We start from the raw sequence: 18,954 nt of genomic DNA on the forward strand, positions 1-18,954 counted from the left end.
TCTTCGCTGACAGCTTTCATATTATCCTAGCAACAGAGAATAAACTGAAAGATAGGTGGGAAATACGTAGGTTGCGAGATGCTCTGAAGCCAAGTGCACAAGGCAGGGCTTTTATTTTGAAATGGGAGAGTTCTGAGAAGTCTCGTCAGAAGATCACTTGTGTGCCTGTACGTAGGTTCTGATTTAACCAGGCAGCAAGTCACTTTTGAAAGGTTGCGCATCCTTTAGCGCTCAGTAGTCAAAAGCTGAAACCCTTCTCCATTAGCGAATTTCATGCCGATTATCAGGATAAACAGGTGCTCAAACCAGATTGCTCAAGGGACATCCATCAAATAGGCTCCTACGCAGCCACCTGCACCCAGCGTGCACAGCACTTGTGCACCGCACACACGCACGTCCAATTGCAGTGTACCTCGGGTCACACTAGGTCACAGGGGTAGGCAATTTCGGTCCTCAAGAGCCGGACCCAGGTCAGGTTTTCAAGATATCCACCATAAATATGTATGAGATGGATTTGCATGCACTGCCTCCTTGAGATGCAAATCTATCCCATGCATATTTATTGTGGATATCCTGAAAACCTGACCTGGCTCTGGCTCTCGAGGACTGGAAGTGCCTACCTCTGCTAGGATAACACAGGGATAGACAAATGGCTCCGTATCTTTTCAAGACTCCATCTACTTCACGTTAGGGTCCAGATTTTAGCTTGGACTATCTTATGTTTTATAAATACTTAAGCTTCCACTAAAGCAGTGGTTCTCAACCCTGTCCTGGGGATCCCCCAGCCCAGGGGTCTCCAAAGTTCCTCCTTGAGGGCCAAATCCAGTCGGGTTTTCAGGATTTCCCCAATGAATATGCATGGAAAGCAGTGCATGCACATAGATCTCATGCATATTCATTGGGGAAATCCTGAAAACCCGACTAGATTTGGCCCTCAAGGAGGGACTTTGGAGACCCCTGCCCCAGCCAGTCGGGTTTTCAAGATACCCCTAATGAATATGCATGAGAGAGATTTGCATACCTGTTACTTCCATTATATGCAAATCTCTCTCATGCATATTCATTAGGGATATATTCAAAACCCGACTTGCTGGGATGTCCCCAGGACAGAGTTGCACTAAAGGCAGGGGTGTCAAAGTCCTTCCTTGAAGGCTGCAATCCAGTCAGGTTTTCCCCAATGAATATGCATGAGATCTATATGCATGCACTGCTTTCATTGTATGCTAATAGATCTCATGCATATTCATTAGGGAAATCCTGAAAACCTGACTGGATTGCGGCCTTCAAGGAAGGACTTTGACACCCCTGCCTTTAGTGCAGTGGATCTCAACTCTGTCCTGGGGACATCCCAGCAAGTCGGGTTTTGAATATATCCCTAATGAATATGCATGAGAGAGATTTGCATATAATGGAAGTAACAGGTATGCAAATCTCTCTCATGCATATTCATTAGGGGTATCTTGAAAACCCGACTGGCTGGGGCAGGGGTCTCCAAAGTCCCTCCTTGAGGGCCAAATGTAGTCGGGTTTTCAGGATTTCCCCAATGAATATGCATGAGATCTATGTGCATGCACTGCTTTCAATGCATATTCATTGGGGAAATCCTGAAAACCGAGGAGGGACCTTGACATCCCTGACTAAAGTGTTTTGCTACTCTCATGCCCACCCTCACTATGTAATATCTCCAATCCACCTCATAGCTTCTTCTCTGTTGTACAGAGACCCCCATGACACCCCCACCTGCCACTCACACGATATCCACCCAGTTTCTCATTACTTAAGCCAGGGGTGGGCTGAATGCAGCCTCCCTCCCTGGAATTAGTGTGGAGGAGACGAGTCAGTGGTCTGAGAGCCAAGGGAAGTGACTTGGATTGGCCTCTGTGAAGCGTCTGTTTGGACATCAAGTCAATGCTCGATCTAAAATGACTCCTACTATTTTGATGGTAGACTTGATAGGGTAGTCCATTCCATTGCAATTCAGTTTTATCTGTTGGACTTCCCAAGATGCTTTTTGTGTTTTTTTCAACCTTTAATTTTAGTCTGAAATCTCTACCCACTGTTCCACCATTTCCAGTATGGACGAGATGAAATAAGTCTAATTTAGACTAATTAATGTCAAGAGAAGACATACAGTATAAGAGTAATGTTCTCCAACCCTGTTTCCTCTTCCTCCCTGCACAACTCCGCGGAAGCAACTCCTATGCGCGTCCCGCGCCTGAACCGGAAGCCGCCTCTCTAACGTAGCAACGCTTCCGGATGAGGCGCGGGACCAGCTGCCCGCGGAGTTGTGCAGGGAGGAAGAGGGAGCCGCCCAAAGATAACGCGGGCGCGGCCTAAACTGGCCAGGAGGGAGCAGGCCCGATGTTAAGGCACAGCGTGGAGGGAGGGAGACAGCAAAGGTAGGGGAATGGTTTTATTTTTCAATTTAGTGATTGAATTGTGTCAGTTTTGAGAATTTTCATCTGTTGTCTATGTTTTGCACTGCTGAGGAGTTGTACAGCATGCAGAGTCTTATATCTTAGGATTTTGTTTGTATAGATTAGTACTTTTAGTTTTTTTTTGGGGGGGGGGTTAAATGATTATTTATATACCACTTATATGTTTTATTTTCAATTTAGTGATTGAATTGTCAATTTTAAGAATTTTCTTCTGTCTATATTTTGCACTGTTCAGGAAGAAATGCATTTGTTTCTTTTTCTCTGGGGGTGGTATTGCATGCAGAGTCTTGAATCTTAGGGTTTCGTTTGTATAGATTAGTACTTTTAGTTTTTGGTCCTGTATTTGCATAGGGGTTATCTGTGTTCTGGTAGGACTGAATGTTGAGAAGCATACAGTGTGCTCTGTGTAGTTTAATTTTGTGGTTAACCATTATGTGTTGTTACAATAAGATCATATTGTGTGTGTATATGAAAAATGAATGGAAAAAATAGTGTTACAATTAGTACTATTATGGGGGTGGGGGTGGGGTCTGGCTCGTGACCTAGCCTGTGTTTTGGATTTCGGCCCCTTAATGTGATTGAACTTGACACCCCTGCAATAGACCTTACCAAAATGGAGAAGCTGTGTCTGCAATACCAAAGCAAACGCACCAGTAAGCAGATGAGTCTGAGGGGGGAGATTAAACGAGATTTTTTAGAATAGGAGATTCGGTTGGTTTTGTTGTAATAAAACTCAATAATTACTTTCAAATTTAAGTCTACAAAGCAGGACTATGACAAGAGTTCTTCAACCCACCAATCCGCGGAATAATTCTTTTATTTCCACCGGTCCATAGGTGTAAAAAGGTTGAAAACCACTGGTCTAGATCATGTTAAAAAGAGAGGGAAAAAGTGGAGAACCCTGCGGGACTCCACAATCATTATGGAGGAAGGAGTGGTGAAGTGGTTAGAGCAACAGCCTCGGCACCCTGAGGTTGTGGGTTCAAATCCCACGCTGCTCCTTGTGAACCTGGGCAAGTCACTCAATCCTCCATTGCCCCAGGTGCGTTAGATAGATTGTGAGCCAGGACAGACAGGGAAAATGTTTGAGTCCCTGCTTGTAAACTGCTTCGATAACTCCGATAGGCAGGAGACAATTATCGAAACTAAATTCCACAACAGAGAATAAAGCTGCTATGTTTGGTTTTTCAAAAGGCCTTCAAACCACTTCAATACATGACCTGAGACACATATAGCGTGGATCTGAGAAAGGGTGTGGCCAGGGGAGGAGCCTGGGGAGGTCATGGGGGTTCCTGAAAGTCGGGCACGCTGGTAAAAAATCTGCCAACAGGGGCCGGTACTTAGGCCTGGTTTTCAGGGGCATAAATGGTTCCGAGGATGGGTCTACAACGCAGTGTCATGAACTGTGCCTAACGTCCGAGGTGTTGCATAGAATCGTGCTTGGTGCCATCCCGTATGGTGATTGTTAGTCAAAGGTTAGATGAGGGTCTCGACAATTGCTGTGGCAAGAGTGAAGCTAATGAACGGCCCATCCGGCCTGTTACGGCTATGTACAAGTCGAAGGCCTTTTAAAACAGTTACTGTGCTTTTTTGTGTTTTTATTATTAGGTTTGTGTTTCTGTAGTCTACCTAGGTTTAGGTGTATTCATTTTTAAAATAAATAAATAAATGTAGCATCAACTAACTTACGAGGAGCCTCTGAATAGTTGGTGCGGTCTCCATCAAGGCCTATACGTTTAGTCCAGTGATTTTCCACTTTTATCATTCCGTTGGAAAAATAAGGAACAAAAACAAGGAAAATGGCTGGACCGTCTAGCCCTCAGCGGGGACTGTCCCAGCTTTGTTGGTTGGGCTGAGAACTTTTCAGTGGCCCCTCAAACTTACACTGACGACCCCTGCATGCCCAGCAGCTCATTCAGCTGCAGTAGACGTGTCTACCAAGGCCCGAAATGCTCCATGCTCCGACACTCGTAGGAATTCTATGAGCGTTGGAGCAAGTAAAAACGTCTACCGCAGCTTAGTAAAAAAGGAGGTCAATTTTTAGCGCCTTCTATAAAATTTGGGGGATGGTGATGAAACCCAACCAAAACAAGATAATAATAATAATAATATTTTATTTTGTATACCGCCATACCCAGGGAGTTCAAGGAGGTTCACAACAGATAGATGAATTACATACAGTGCGATTAGAAAAAAAAGAAGAACATAACAAGGGTCAAACTCGTTTACATTAACAATTTAGGTGAGGGAAGGGCTAAATACGGGGTACATACAGTGTGTGGTGTAGTAGGATACAATTGAGTTTAAGAGAGGGGGGGAACAAAGCATATTAGAAGGAAAAAGGGGGGGAGCAACAAACTTAGAAGGGGGCGGGCGGAAAAGTAAGGAAGAGGAGAGGGGGGGTTGAGATGGGGGAAGGGGGGCGTTAAGGGATAGGTCTGTTGCAAAGAAGGGTTTTAATCTGTTTTCTGAGGTGGAGAAGATGACACTTACATGAAGAAAATGACCTCAGAGACATAGATGCAGTCTCATTCACTTGCTTAGGGTCCAGCGGTCTAAAAAAAGCCTCCACTTAGTCATTAAGCATTTTTATTTTCAAATCCGACTTGTACAACTAACTCCTGTTTCTAGTGTCTTTTTTGTCAAGTCTGCACTTCTCGCAGCCCAAGGTAGCTGGTTTCACTCTACACATATGGCTTCCTCGGGGAATTCACAAACTTGCCTAAACCTTTTAATATCTCAAGAACGAGGGAAGCAGGAGGATAATTGCCACTTTTATTTTTTGTCCCAGAGGGATTGAAGCAGGACAATCAGCTGGTCTGCGGTTTGAGGGAGAACCATTTGCAGGGTTTTTACCAAATCATGAAGTTGGATTATCATAACAGCAAGAAGCACAATCAAAATGAGCAGCATTAAATCCCAAAAAATAAATTAATGTTTAACTGCAGGGGCTCATTCTGCAGACCAGGAAGGAGGAGGAGGAGGAGGAGGAGGAGGAGGTGGTGGTGGTGGTGATGACGATACGCTTTCCAGATCCATTTTCATGCAAGCTGTATCCCCCTTGCGACTTGTTCAGTACATCGTTCTAAAAACAATCGCAGTCCTGAAAGTTTATTTACTTAATTCTTTAACCTACAAATGATCCAATTGGACTTCCAAACATAGCCACAGCTTTTACACAAACTGTACTACAGAGCCCCCTAAAGAAACAGTTAGAGAGTACTTTGTGCACATGAAGATTGCTTTGAAACCTAGCTAATGGAAGCATACTTTCCTTAATCATTCTGTCTCTGCTGCAGACTTGTGTGCTGCCGCCAACTCCAGGCAAGACAGGCAGCGGGAAGGGGTAAAACGTGGACCTCGCAGATCTAAAGCCGCACGTCCTTAAAAATCAGAGGTCCGCGCCACTTTTAGTCTCTGGCTCTGACAGACCTCTATGACAATTAAGCTCTGACGGATCCGCAGGAAATGCTCATTGCCAGCATCGGAACAAGAGGAGCAGAGACAGAATGATTAAGGAAAGTGTGCTCTTACATCCAACCTATCACTGCAGCACAAATTACGGTTGAGGCACCCAAAATGCATGTGGGAGTGCAGAGAAGTTTCAAGTTTATTAGGTTTTTATATACCGCCTATCACGATTAAGCGGTTTTTACAGTCGGGTACTCAAGCATTTTCCCGTCTGTCCTGCTGGAATCACAACCTGTGGGCTATGGAGGACTGAGTGACTTGCTCAGGGTCACAAGGAGCAGCACGGGGTTTGAACCCACAACCCCAGGGTGCTGAGGCTTTAGCTCCAACCACCGCGCCACACTGACTTCAGCAAACAGCAAGGCTCTACCCTGCAGTAGAGAATGACATGGGGACAAATTTCCCCCCGTCCCCATGGAAACTCAATTTCCTGTCCTGTCGAATTCTTTTCCTGTCCCTGCCCCATTCCTGCAAGCTCCATCCTCATCTGCATAAGCCTCAAACACTTTAAAATCATAAGTGTTCGAGGTTTGGTTAAGGCAGAGCTCACAGGAATGGAACAGGGACAGTGACAAAACTCGCGGGGACGAGTTCCTGCAGGGACGGGGAAAAATTTGTCCCTGTGTCATTCTCTAACCTCCAGGGGAACAATCCAGTCCTTACACAAACCTTTTCAGCTAATTGCAGGAAGGATTTCCACATCCAGAACCCCCCAAAGCCCAACACCGATGACGCAGTTATGAAAGTCTGAAAAATTAGGAGACGAAAAGCAGAAAAAAGCATGTGAAATTATTTACGAAACTGTATCTTTTACTTTTCATTCCCACATGGTTATACCTTCATTTATCAAGTTTGGAAACTGAATCCACTACATCTGGATCATTTCTAACCTGTCGTCTCCAGACCTGGTACCATGTGTTAAGGATTCCTGAAGGCAGTCAGCTGGCACCAACGCCTCTCATCCCGCCAGCACTGCTCCTCCTCTCGCACCCCCACCCCCCACTGGCGTAGTACTAGCAAGCTCAGGGCCCCATCTGGAGGACCTTTGTGCATGCGTGGACATCGACATGATGACATCATGCATGCACATGACATCATCATATCAGTGGCCACGCCCTCCAGATATAGCCCTGAGTTTAGTATGTTGTGGCTTCAAGAGGTTTTTTGAGACACTGCTCTACATTGCTAATTTGTCACTTTCTTATTCAGTTTGAGATTTTATTAATGTGTGAACCGATTTGTTGATCTTTTAGCCAAAATGAGGTTGTTATATCAAGTGAATGAATAAACTAAGTTTAGCTGTTAATCTTGACCTTTTCCTGTGGCTTTTGATCCTATGATGAAAGTGTCGCTATGAAAATAAAGCATGGCAGCTTTTACAAAATTACCTCCTGAGGGGGACCACCAGGGCGGCAGAATTGTATTAGGCCCTCCATGTGCTCCCTGCTGGTGAGAGTGTCTATGTTTGTGCCTGGTTAGTGCATGTTGTTATTTATTTAGGAGTTTGAATTTATAGGGCTAGATTCACAAAGCAAACAGATCGTGTACCGATCGGTATGCGGCCCCTTTATGAGCAAATTTCCCTCACTTACCTCTCCTGCGATCCGCTTGGAATCCGTGCATGCAAATGAGGTGAAGCGCATGCAAAGTAGGCAGGGACGCGATTCCCAACACAATCAATCCGATTCAACTGGGCTGGCTGATCAACTGAAGAAGCGACTGCTGGGGACCAGTCGAAAACATCTGACTGGAAGCCCTGCTCTGCAATCCCTCCTGCCTGCTGGCCACGAATGCCGTCCTGCTCTGCCCCGATCTTCCCTGAATCTCTCCTGCCCTTCCCTGTCCTGCGAACCCATGGTTTTAACCTGCAGGTTTAAAGTGGGTTAAAACCACGGTCTCGCAGGGCTAAAAACTAAAAAGTTTTTTTTTAAAAAAAGGGTCGCGTCTCGGACAGGCATGCGCAGACCAGCTACAGATGGTCTGCGCATGCATGCGGATCGCGCAACAGCGATCCGTGCAGGCAGATGGGGTCGTTACTCTGATCGCCCCCATCTGCATATTTTATCTTCCAGAATTTGTCGGACCTGCCCGGATCGGGCAGGTTGATGAATCCAGCCCATAGTTCTTTATCACTTGTACTGTGAAAGGTCCTGTTTGAGTTCTGAAGGGAATTGGTGCTTTTCCAGTGGCTACAAGAACGATTGAGGATACGTGAATCACATGATCAATATCTCTGCCGGCAATTAAAACGGTTTACACTGTGATGCTGGACAAACCAAGGCACGGTAGATAGCGTCATCTAATAATAATACGCTACGCTCCAGACGACAGACAAGATTAAGGGCTCCTTTTACGAAGGTGCACTAGTGTTTTTCATGCACGCACCGGATGAGCGCGTGCTATAGCCGAAAAACTACCGCCTGCTCAAGAGGAGGCGGTAGCGGCTAGTGTGCGCGGCATTTTAGCGTTCGCTATTCCGCGCGTTAAGGCCCTATCGTGCCTTCGTAAAAGGAGCCCTAAATTCCGCACAGTCACAAAATGATCAATCCGTTAAGGCAAGGGATTTATTGGCCTCAGGTAATCCAAGTTATTCTCTATGTACAATTGGGGTTTCCAGTCTGATGCCACAGTTGCTTCTATAGAAAAGTCCACTCTCAATTCCGCGCATTTAGATAACCACTAAGCCAGCCCAGCGTAGATGAACCCTGGCAGCCGACGGTTGCTAAAGGAAAGGACACGTTCTCAGGTTGGGTTCAGGTTTTCACTACTGACATCTGCCCCTATTTCCCAGAGCAGAGGCTGCTACTTGCTGTCCTGGAGCCAACTCTGTGAGCAGCGATTCCCACGCACATCCGCAGGGACATCCAGCTACACAGATTTTAGGAGATGAAGAGTCGGGAGTTAGCAATGGAAAAAGCAGCAAAAGTCTTTATAGTTTAAATTTATTCACTGCCTTTGCAAAGAAATTCACTGAAGACAGACACGGGGAACAGAGAATTTACAGCAGTAAGAATATTCAAATAGTAGCAGAAAACATGGCGTAGAAGTCTACAAATTTCAACATCGCAAAATATTTTAATACAGTGGTTCCCAACCCTGTCCTGGAGGACCACCAGGCCAATCAGGTTTTCAGGCTAGCCCTAATGAATATGCATGAGAGAGATTTTCATATAATGGAAGTGACAGGCATGCAAATCTGCTCCATGCATATTCATTAGGGTTATCTTGAAAACCCAGGTCCTCCAGGATAGGGTTGGGAACCACTGGTTTAATAGACGTCATTGGGAAGGGTTAGCATATGACTCCAGAAAAAGGAGGATGGATTCAGACATCCGGGTTTTACTTCCTGTGCCTTCAATGGAAGTCAAGCCCTGATGTCTCAGTCTGACCTTCTTGTTTCTGTTGCTTTCAATGGGAGTAAAACCTGGATGTCTCAGTGCTATGGTAACCCTATCATTGGGTGTAAGTGGAGGTGGAACAGACAGAAACAGTCAGGAGAGAAATAGAAAGTCAGGATGAAAATAGAGTTTTTTGCACTCTACAGGATCCAGATCAGTGGAACTTTGTTCAGAGGATGGGATTTTCCTCAGGGGACAGAGATGCCTCAGACATCAGCAGCCCCCCCCATACCCTAAGCCATTCTGCAATGCCGAGCGTCTCTTCATTGCGCTTGTTTGGGATTGCTATGGTAACAACTGTTTCATGGCATCTCGTGATAAAAATTCACTTTCTCCACATCAATAGCACCTGCTGTCTCTGCCTCTGGCTTCTGCAGTGCGACTCTATGATACAGACAACAAAGTGCCCTTAGTACATTAACACAGCGAGGGGTTGGCACCGATGTGATACGGACTCAGTTCTACTGGCACACTCGCTGCTATTTATAGAAACAGAAAAAGAGTGCAAGAGACGTTATCATGATTAATAATTGTATGTCTAGGGGAGGCAGGTGTACACAGTGCTACCGACACAAGAGAGAGTCCCTGCTCTATGGAGCTTAGAATTTAGCAAAAATTTAAAACAACAAATTGACCGAGTTCCTTTTTCTTGGCTGTACATAAGAAAATAAATAAACGGACCAAAGTCCACTCTCATTACATACTGCAGAGCTCTGCAGTCATTTACCTACTACTACGGCTTCTCTGTGCCTAGCCAAGGGCTTTTTTCACTCCATTACTCTTTTATTCATGCCATAACACTCTGAACCCCTCCTTTACAAAGCCGTGCTAGCATTTTTAGCACCGGCCGCCGCAGTAACAGCTCTGACACGGAGATAAATTTGTTCCCGTCCCCGCAGGAACTCAGTTTCCTCGTCCCCGTCCCCGTGTGTTTTGTCGCTGTCACTGCCCCATTCCTGTATGCTCTGCCTTAACCGCACAAGCCTCGAACACTTATGATTTTAAAGCGTTTGAGGCTTATGCAGATGAGGACGGAGTTGCAGGAGCAGGAAAAGAGCTTGCCAGGACAGGATGGGAAAATGAATTCCCACAGGGACAGGGAAAATTTTGTCCCCCTGTCATTCTCTACTCCAATGCTCATAGAATTCCTATGAGCGTCCGAGCTGTCAAGATTTAGCGAGTGCTTCTACTAACATAGCTCAAAGAGGGCTATTCAGACATCTGACTCAGCCAACTCTCCAGGGAGATAACCCCGTCCTGTATCCGGTGCTGTAAAATCGTTCACCTAACAGTCAACAATGTCATGCAGATAAATCGCCTTGTGGGTGCCGTGAGGCCCTGGGCTTCCAGCAAAGTCTGGTCACCTAAAAGCAGCGTTTTATAATCCCACTCCAGTTATCACTGCAAGACCAATTGAAGCTGCGTAAAGGAAGAGTTCTATAGGGTAAGTTTGGGACGTCCCAGGGGCCCTTTTGCATTTATTGATATAGGCCCTATGTTAGACTTTAAATTGGGTCTCCTGCCAAGTCGCTGATTTTACAAAAGCATACAAGGGGCGAAAGAGCTCTAAGAAGGCCTCAGGTGCATAATGAGCGGTTCCATAATTAAGTGCCCCTTGGATACGGAGGAGCGATCCACCCCAAACCAGACAGAGAGAGAACTCACTGAAGCCGGAATTCAAAAAAATACTCGTCCAGCGAACCACACATCCCATGCTGTTGTTGAAGACACAGAAAGTAATGCCGGGCCTGCAAATAGGCAAAAAATTGATTTTTAGGGATCTCCCACTGCTCCTGAAAGTGAGCAAACGTAGAAAATGTACCCGTGTCCCCGTCGATCATATCATAAAGAGTGAGAGCCCCCTAGAAGCCCAGGCTGCAAAAGGGAGAGGGGGGACATGATTGAGACATTTAAGTACATCACTGGTCGCGTACAGGTGGAAGACGACTTTTTCTTTCTTAAAGGTCCCTCGGCCACAAGAGGACATCTGCTGAAAATCAGGGGCGGGAAATTTAATGGGGATACCAGGAAGTACTTCCTCACAGAAAGAGTGGTTGACCATTGGAACGATCTCCCGGAGCAGGTGATTGTGGCCAGCAGCATACAAGATTTTAAGAAAAAATGGGATGCCCATGTCGGATCTCTACGAGGGTAGTTTAGAGGTGATGCCACCTGTGCGTGACCCCTTGGAGGGTACTTTGGGGAGGGATAATAGAGTGGGCAGACTTGATGGGCTATGGCCCCCTTCTGCCATCATCTTTCTTTGTTTCAATGACTCGGGAGGAATGTAAAAAGTACTCCTTTACAGAAAGAGTGTTAGATGTGTGGAGGTAAAAGAGATCTGAATTCAAGAGGGAGGGACCACAGAGCCGAGAAGCTGAAATGGCCTTCTTTCTATCTTTAAAACACAGTTTACACTTGTAGAATATTTATGGTTGAAAACATGTAAGAAGTGGAAATACAGGACTGTCTGCACTAGAGACTCTCCCAGAAGAGTAATACTCGATGTCTAAAATGGCTCCCGAAACAGAAGGGTGAGATAAACAGGTGTCCATTAATGATTTCACACTTTACTAAGGAATCCAGTAAGTACAGCACAGAGGGGGGAAGTACTGGGTAATAACTGTACTTGGCAGAAATGCTTTAAGTGCTGTGACGGTATCTTTCCAGTCACAAAAAAACATTCTTTCACAATAAAAAGTTTCCACAGGATCACTGGAGCTAAATTTGGGGCATCGACCGTCCGGTTCCAGCGAAAGATCAGGGTGGCTGTGATGCTTTATTCCCTTCAATAATGAGAGAGGGAGGGCAGGATCCTTAAATTCTCTGTGCATTACTATTTATTAATGAAGAATAATAATAAAAATAACGTTATTTTTATTCCGCAGCACTTCTCAGTTCTATTTGGTTTACAATAATTACAAAACAGCCATAATGCATCAAGTCCATTAAGATCATATTAATCAACGAAACATTAGACAAATTTACCAAATAGATAAGTTTTTTTAAAATTTTTCCTAAAATCTTGGTAGGAGCGAGAAACCACTTTTTCCCCTGACTGCTACCATTGATCTTTTAAATCTTATCATAACCATCTGCTCCAAATCCATCTGAACCTGGGGCTTGTTCCAGATTTCACTTACTGTACTTTATGATAGCTTTTCTTGAAATCCAGATGAAATGTGTGCATAATATAACCTGTCCCACAAGAATCCAAGTCGCAATAACCAAATATAAATACAATCACCAAAAATTGTTATTAGCCTAGTGGTGGAGATACCCCATGAAAGTGCATTTATAATAGGTGGAGAAAAAGCATCAACTTATCAACGATACACGGACGGCAACCCAATGAGTCCTTAAGCCAGTCCTGCTCTGTATCATAGGCAAAAAACTCCACACTTTTCAAAATGGCAACTTGTCCGGCATATAAAGTTAAACAAGAAAAAATTGGTGGAAGAACACAAGTCAACGACGAAGGACTAGGTAAGAGAATACAATTACAGAACTACGCCAAGAAAAAGCCTGCACCTACCTAACCATTCCCAGATCCCAGCATTCATAACAGCGGAAGCTGGAATGGCCCGCTTTCTTAATGTTAACATCATCCTGCCCTTCAAACCCTTAAACAAATCCCCAAAGAAGACATGTAAACGTGCGTGGTGAAACCTGGCCGCAGCCCTGTTTATTGCAAATTAACATACTTAAATAACATTTAAATAATATAAATAACAGTACAATCAACTTTAAATAACCGTTTATCTATTAAAACCTTCACAATGGTATCACCATTGCGACCCAGATCCCGAGCTACTGACACAGATGTAAATGGCCCCCGACCCTGCCATCCAAGCAAGGGGTGGCATGTCCCCACATGCCCCATTGTCCAAGGTCATCCGACCAACCAGGCACGGCTCCCAACCGGCCCACCGCTCATCCCCATGATGAGACCAGCCGCCAGTAGCTCGGGATACCGCCTACCAATGCAAACTCACACCCCAGGTACTAACGGGCGGGAGGGCGGGAAAGTTGTCTCGGAGGACCGGAAATCGTTAAGGTCCTCCGAGACCCTCCTTAAATAATCCTTCCACCCCCCCGCCCCCCCACGGCCGCGACACTGACCTATCAGAGGCCAGTCCCTCGGCGGGACGGCCTCTACCCGCCCGATTTTCCTTTCCTACCTAACCCCCCCTTTTTCCCCAAAACCTACTCGGCGGACGGCCCCGCGGGCCTCCCAGCTCCGCGTTAGAGCCGTCCGTCGAGACTAGCTCTCGGACTTTTTATTGTCCACGACATATTTCCTCATATGTTGGATGAACTGAGCTTATGCCTTAAAGTGCAAAAAGAGTTTCTTAAGAACTACTTGAAGCTAACATGGTATTGCAGCGAATTCCACTGATACTTTATACTTCCAAAATTCTTGCAAGGACCATTGGCAAAATACATACATAATTTTGAAAGCTGCTTAAGGAAAAACTAGCCACAAAAAAAAATTGCAAATACTTTTTTGCAGGTATTAGGAATAGCCATTCCTTAATGCACATTTGGTTCGTTAGTGTCTCTTTAAATATTCAAGTTTCAAGATTATTGAATTTGAAATACTGTGTATCAAACATGTCCACGCAACAAGGAAATAAACACCATCAAAAGAGATCCAGACGCTACTCCACCCCTCAGGTAGGAGCATCATTCTAAATTGATCTAATTTGCATTAAGTCAATTTCCTTATATGGAAGTCTGACTACTAGCAGTCGTACCGTGAGACTATGGTAGGGGTCATTTGAGAGAGACAGCCAGATGGGCATATTGGAAGAGATAACTTACTAGGGAGCAGCATATGAAGCTAATAGAAAGGCCATTTAAGACAATCGGGAGAAAGTAATCAACAATCTAGCCTGGAATTTTTTTGGCAGAGGATGTGGTCCAAGCATCTGACATAACTGGATTTAAAAGACCTTTGGATAAACTGATAGAGGAGATGTCCTTAAATGATTAGCCAAGTAGAACCTCAGAAGGTTAGTTCTTATCCATCAGAGGAAGCTGCAAGGAAGTAATCTATTGGCATCTGCCAGGTCCGTCCTTGTAAGCTGGTTTGAGCACTGTCAGACAGGATGTTGGGTTTGGTTGACCTGTGATCTGACCCAGAATGGCACATGTAGCATTGATATGTTCCCAACCTAAGAACTCCCAGAAGAAAGATGGAAAAAGGTGTTTCTTCTACAGTTATGACACTACCACAGGCAGATTCTCAAAACAGGATGTAGACCCCCCCCCAAAAAAAAAAAAAGTAAAATAAAAACCCAGCTCTTTCAACCTTCCTGCATTTATTCCCAATGCACTCTATTATCACCATTCTCCATCTACAAAACAGCCCCAAACATGTGTCTGCACATCTAGGAGCTTGCACTTCAGATAAATCACGGTTGATCTGTTTCAGTCCTACCTCGCATTAATGTCAAGTTCGTCCATCACAGGCAGTCGGCATGGGTAGCTTGGATTTCAGTGCCCAAAGCAGCGAGTTTGCCCTGAAACAGACGCAATTAGAAAAAGACAGATTATAGTTACAAGGTGGACAGTTCCGTTGCAATGTACAACGCAACAAAAGGGGACTTTCCCCAAATATCCAAAAGCAATACTCTTCCTAGTACCCCCCCCCATACACACACAGCCTGGGTTGCCTGAACCAGACTGGACCTGGGGATAAAGAGAAGGAATAGCTGGATCCTAGTTTTATCCCGGAAGGAGAACAAAATCAGTTGATCCTGATCTGAAGTGACTGTTCACACAGAGCATCTACACATGTAACATGTGAACACGTCCTAGTTAACAGAACTGCATTCCAAGTGGATATTTTCTGCACAATGTTGATCAAATGTGTGTTTGGAAGAACAATTTATAAATATCTTTCATAAAAGGAAGAAAGGCCAGGGGACTTCCTCTGAAATTGGTCTTCAACCCCCTTTCACATCATTTCTATGAAGCGTTTCCCTCCAATCCATTTTGGCTCAGACACCTCTAGGTTTGGAGGACAGAATAACAGCGCTGGTAGAATTAATGGCTGACATCCTGTAACTTCAGAATGCCACCCAAGCAGCTCAGCACAGCATGGCAGCCCTCCTCATTGATCCTTAAACTGTATATGACCCATGATTATTTAATTAAATATTATTACTTAAGTAATTGCACAAACTGATAGACTTAGCTTCAAATTATTCAGGTACGCAAACATTTGTCCCTATCTGTCCCGGTGGGCTCCCACTCTATCTAATGTACCTGGGGCAATGGAGAAATGTCCAAAGTCACAAGGAGCAGTGCGGGATTTAAATCCACAACCTCAGGGTGCTGAGGCTTTAGCTCTAACCACTGCACCACACACTCCCACTTGGAATGGTATTTAAGAAAAAAGAGGACCCTCCATGTCCAAAACCCCTTGTCGCTTCCAAATGCTCTGAGTAGTTTTGATAAATCAGAAAAACTCCTAATTATATAATCCCACTTCTCATCTTTCTTCTTAAAAACATGAATAAGATAAAGTCTGTGTCCCATTTCCAGGGCAGAAAATACCACCCAGCCCCACTCTAGCCACCCCCTTAGGGTTACCATATGGCTCCAGATAAAGGAGGGTGGATTGAGACATCCGTGTTTTACTTCCACTGAAAACAATGGAAGTGAGGAGGACAGACTGAGACATCTGGCTTCACTTCCACTGAAAGCACTGGAAGTAAAACCCGGATGTCGCAATCCATCCTCCTTCTGGAGCCATATGGAAACCCTACACCAGCTCCTTCCTGAGAAATTTAGTCTGATTTAATATAAGCTTTCATAGAAGGCTCTCCCCTTGCCACCAAAACAGCACACTTGAACCTCAGGTAAATGTTTAGAATCACAAATATCCCATAGGGTAAAATTAATGCAATTTGAGAAATATTAGGACAATGCAAATTCCTATAACTTGCTCTGTCTTCCAGAAAATCCATTTGGCAATTTATCACGGAGACATCCTTCTCCTATAACCCTTGCAAGCTCATTTTTGTATTACAAGAATCATGATCACAGGCATACGAACAATATTTCTCACCTGTTTTAACCATAAATCTACAGAGCTTTCACCATCAGCTGCAACAGATCTTCCAAAGGTAGCTATAAGGAAGCAGCTAGTGTACCTGAATTCAAAGTTGGAGGTCTCATGGCTTTAGGGATCTTAGGAAGTGCTCCTTCTTTCCCAGACTCCAAGAGGCCTGGCTTTGATCTCATTGATCTCTTCAAATCTTCCTCCAAGCATGGTCTCCATTGCTTCAGCTCTGCAACAGCCTCCCCTTGATTGGCATGACAGGCTTTACTGCCTTGGGTCGATGCCAGGATCTAGAATACACTTTCCATGAGCCAGAGAAACCCCTTCAGCAGTGGTGGTCATCTTCTGCTAAAACTATGAACACCAATCTTCCCTAAGCACTGCTGTTGAGTCCAACCCAGAATTATTCACAGTGTCTTGAGAGCTTACAACGAGGTCCATTGGGTTGGTCCAGGGAGGAGAAAATAATCTGTTGGAGATCCCTCCAAGTGCAGATACATAATGGGCTCCATCTTGGACCCCTGTCGTCCCTTTTCTTAAGGTCAGTCCTGACTGGCTGTCGTCATCTTCCCTTTCCAAACCTGACCACAGCAATATAACATTTCTCCTTTGAGGCTCCCACAGAGAGAAGGTGTGGTTCCAACTTGTCTCATAAGATAACCCTGAGGGTAGGAGGGAATTCAGAGACAGAGTTGTGTGAGGGATGCTGCATTTTTGCTTTTGAACACAATTTGTTTTGCTTTGTCCTCTGGATGAGGATTACAGCAATGCTCTCGGCTTTGATTCCAACAGCCTGCCGAATTAACACCTCCCCGACTGCTTTCCACCAACCTTCCAGATGGATCTTCCCACAGTTATGCAGTGTATGAGTGTAATATACACAGTCGCAACATTACACATATACTGTACATATCTACACACACATGCACAGACCAGCACTGGCAAGGAAAGATCTACCTGTCTGCACCCACCCACTCATATGGGGAGAGAAATCACAGAGCAAATAGGAGACCATCTCCTTCCAGTGGATGGCCAACGTTGCACGTGGCAAGCTATAACCTTGCCTCCAGCCTATTGACAACATGGATGCTCATACACACACAAATACGAGTTCTCTGTTTAATTCATAACTTTATCTTCCTCTCCTGGGACTGAAGTGCACCTGGGGCTGTTTTGCCAGAGATGGTAATTGGACAGATTCTGTATTTGTGATGAAGAGCAAACATGCTGCAAGCTGACAGATTTTCTCCTAAAAGAGAAGAGCGTTAGGGAATTCTGTTTCTTCACAGCAGTAGGAGTGCTCCTCTCTGTTTTCAGTTTAAAAAATGACTGGTGAAATGAATTTCTGTTGTAGCTGTTAGTCTACAGAGAGAGAGAGAGAGAGAGAGAGAGAGAGAGAGAGAAAGCTTACAACACACACACACACACACAGGTAATACATGAAACCCTGATCTACGTGCATAAACACATACAAAATCAGACACATGCATGCATACACACACAGGCTGGGTGATCATGTGTGCTTTAGCTTTGCAGTCTATGCTACAGGGTACCTCTAACCGTGGCAGTTGGGTAACATCCAAAATTGGAGAAGTATATGGCTGGTTCCCCTATTGAAAAGACCATGGGAGGACATAAGACCAATGGTCCATCTAGAGGCCAGTCACAAGTACCTGGCAAAAACCCAAATAATAGCAACATTCCATGTCACCCATCCCAGGGACAGCCGTGGCTTCTCCCACATCTCTTTCAATAGCAGACTATGGTCTTTTCCTCCAGGAACCTCTTTTAACCCCAGCGATGCTAACCACTGTTAATACTCCTCTGGCAATGAGTTCCATTCTTAGAGGTTTCTTCCTCTTTGTTTTAAAAGTCTTTCATTGAATGTCCCCTGGTCTTTGTATTTTTTGAGAGTGAAAAATGGATTCACTTGTACCTGTTCTGCACCACTCAGGCTTTTTTAGACCTGAAATCATACCCTCCCTCAGCTATTTCTTTTCAGAGCTGAAGAGCCCCACCCTCTTTAGCCTTTCCTTATACGAGAAGAGTTCTATCACTTTTATCATTTTGGTTGGTCGTCTTTGAACCTTTTCTAATTCCGCTATATCCTTTTTGAAATACGGCAACCAGAAATGAACATAATACTCGAGCTGAGATCGCACAATGGAGCAATACAGAGGCGTTCTAATATTCTTGGTCTTATTTACCGTCCTTTTTCTACTAATTACCAGTAACTTGTTTGCTTTTTTGGCTGTCACCACCAGTGATGTAACGAGGGTGAAAGGCATCCAGGGTAGTGGCGCCCATCCCCCGCCCTCTTATCCACCACCTCTCACCCCCACCTGCTCCTTTCCCGCCCCCCTCCTGCCACGTGCACCCCCTTCCCTTTCTTTAACTCTCCCGGCGCGAGCAACAACCCCAACTTGCTGCTCATATCAGCGTCGGATCTTCTTCTGACATCACTTTCTATGTGCGGGTCCAGGAAGTGACACCACAAATATTGCAATCTGGCAGCACTCTAAATCTGGGGCCGCGGCTTGAGGGCATCTGGAAGTGCATGGACGTCGACGTGATG

General features: G+C 45.0%; 1 protein-coding gene across 3 annotated transcripts in view; it reads right to left on the reverse strand.

Moving 5' to 3' along the window:
* HTR4 (5-hydroxytryptamine receptor 4) overlaps nucleotides 1-18,954 on the reverse strand; it is a 137,399-nt gene that overhangs the window by 83,079 nt on the left and 35,366 nt on the right. Inside the window, exon 2 of one of the 3 annotated variants that reach the window (XM_033926897.1) lies at nucleotides 14,751-14,832. The exons of the other annotated variants lie outside the window; for them this stretch is intronic. Within the exon in view, the coding sequence (XP_033782788.1) occupies nucleotides 14,751-14,776 (26 nt within the window). The 5' untranslated portion in view covers nucleotides 14,777-14,832. The remainder of the gene's footprint in view (nucleotides 1-14,750; nucleotides 14,833-18,954) is intronic. 3 annotated transcript variants of the gene reach the window in all.

This window comes from Geotrypetes seraphini, chromosome 18 (assembly GCF_902459505.1).
Source record: "Geotrypetes seraphini chromosome 18, aGeoSer1.1, whole genome shotgun sequence".
In the NCBI taxonomy this organism is placed as follows: Eukaryota; Metazoa; Chordata; class Amphibia; order Gymnophiona; family Dermophiidae; genus Geotrypetes; species Geotrypetes seraphini.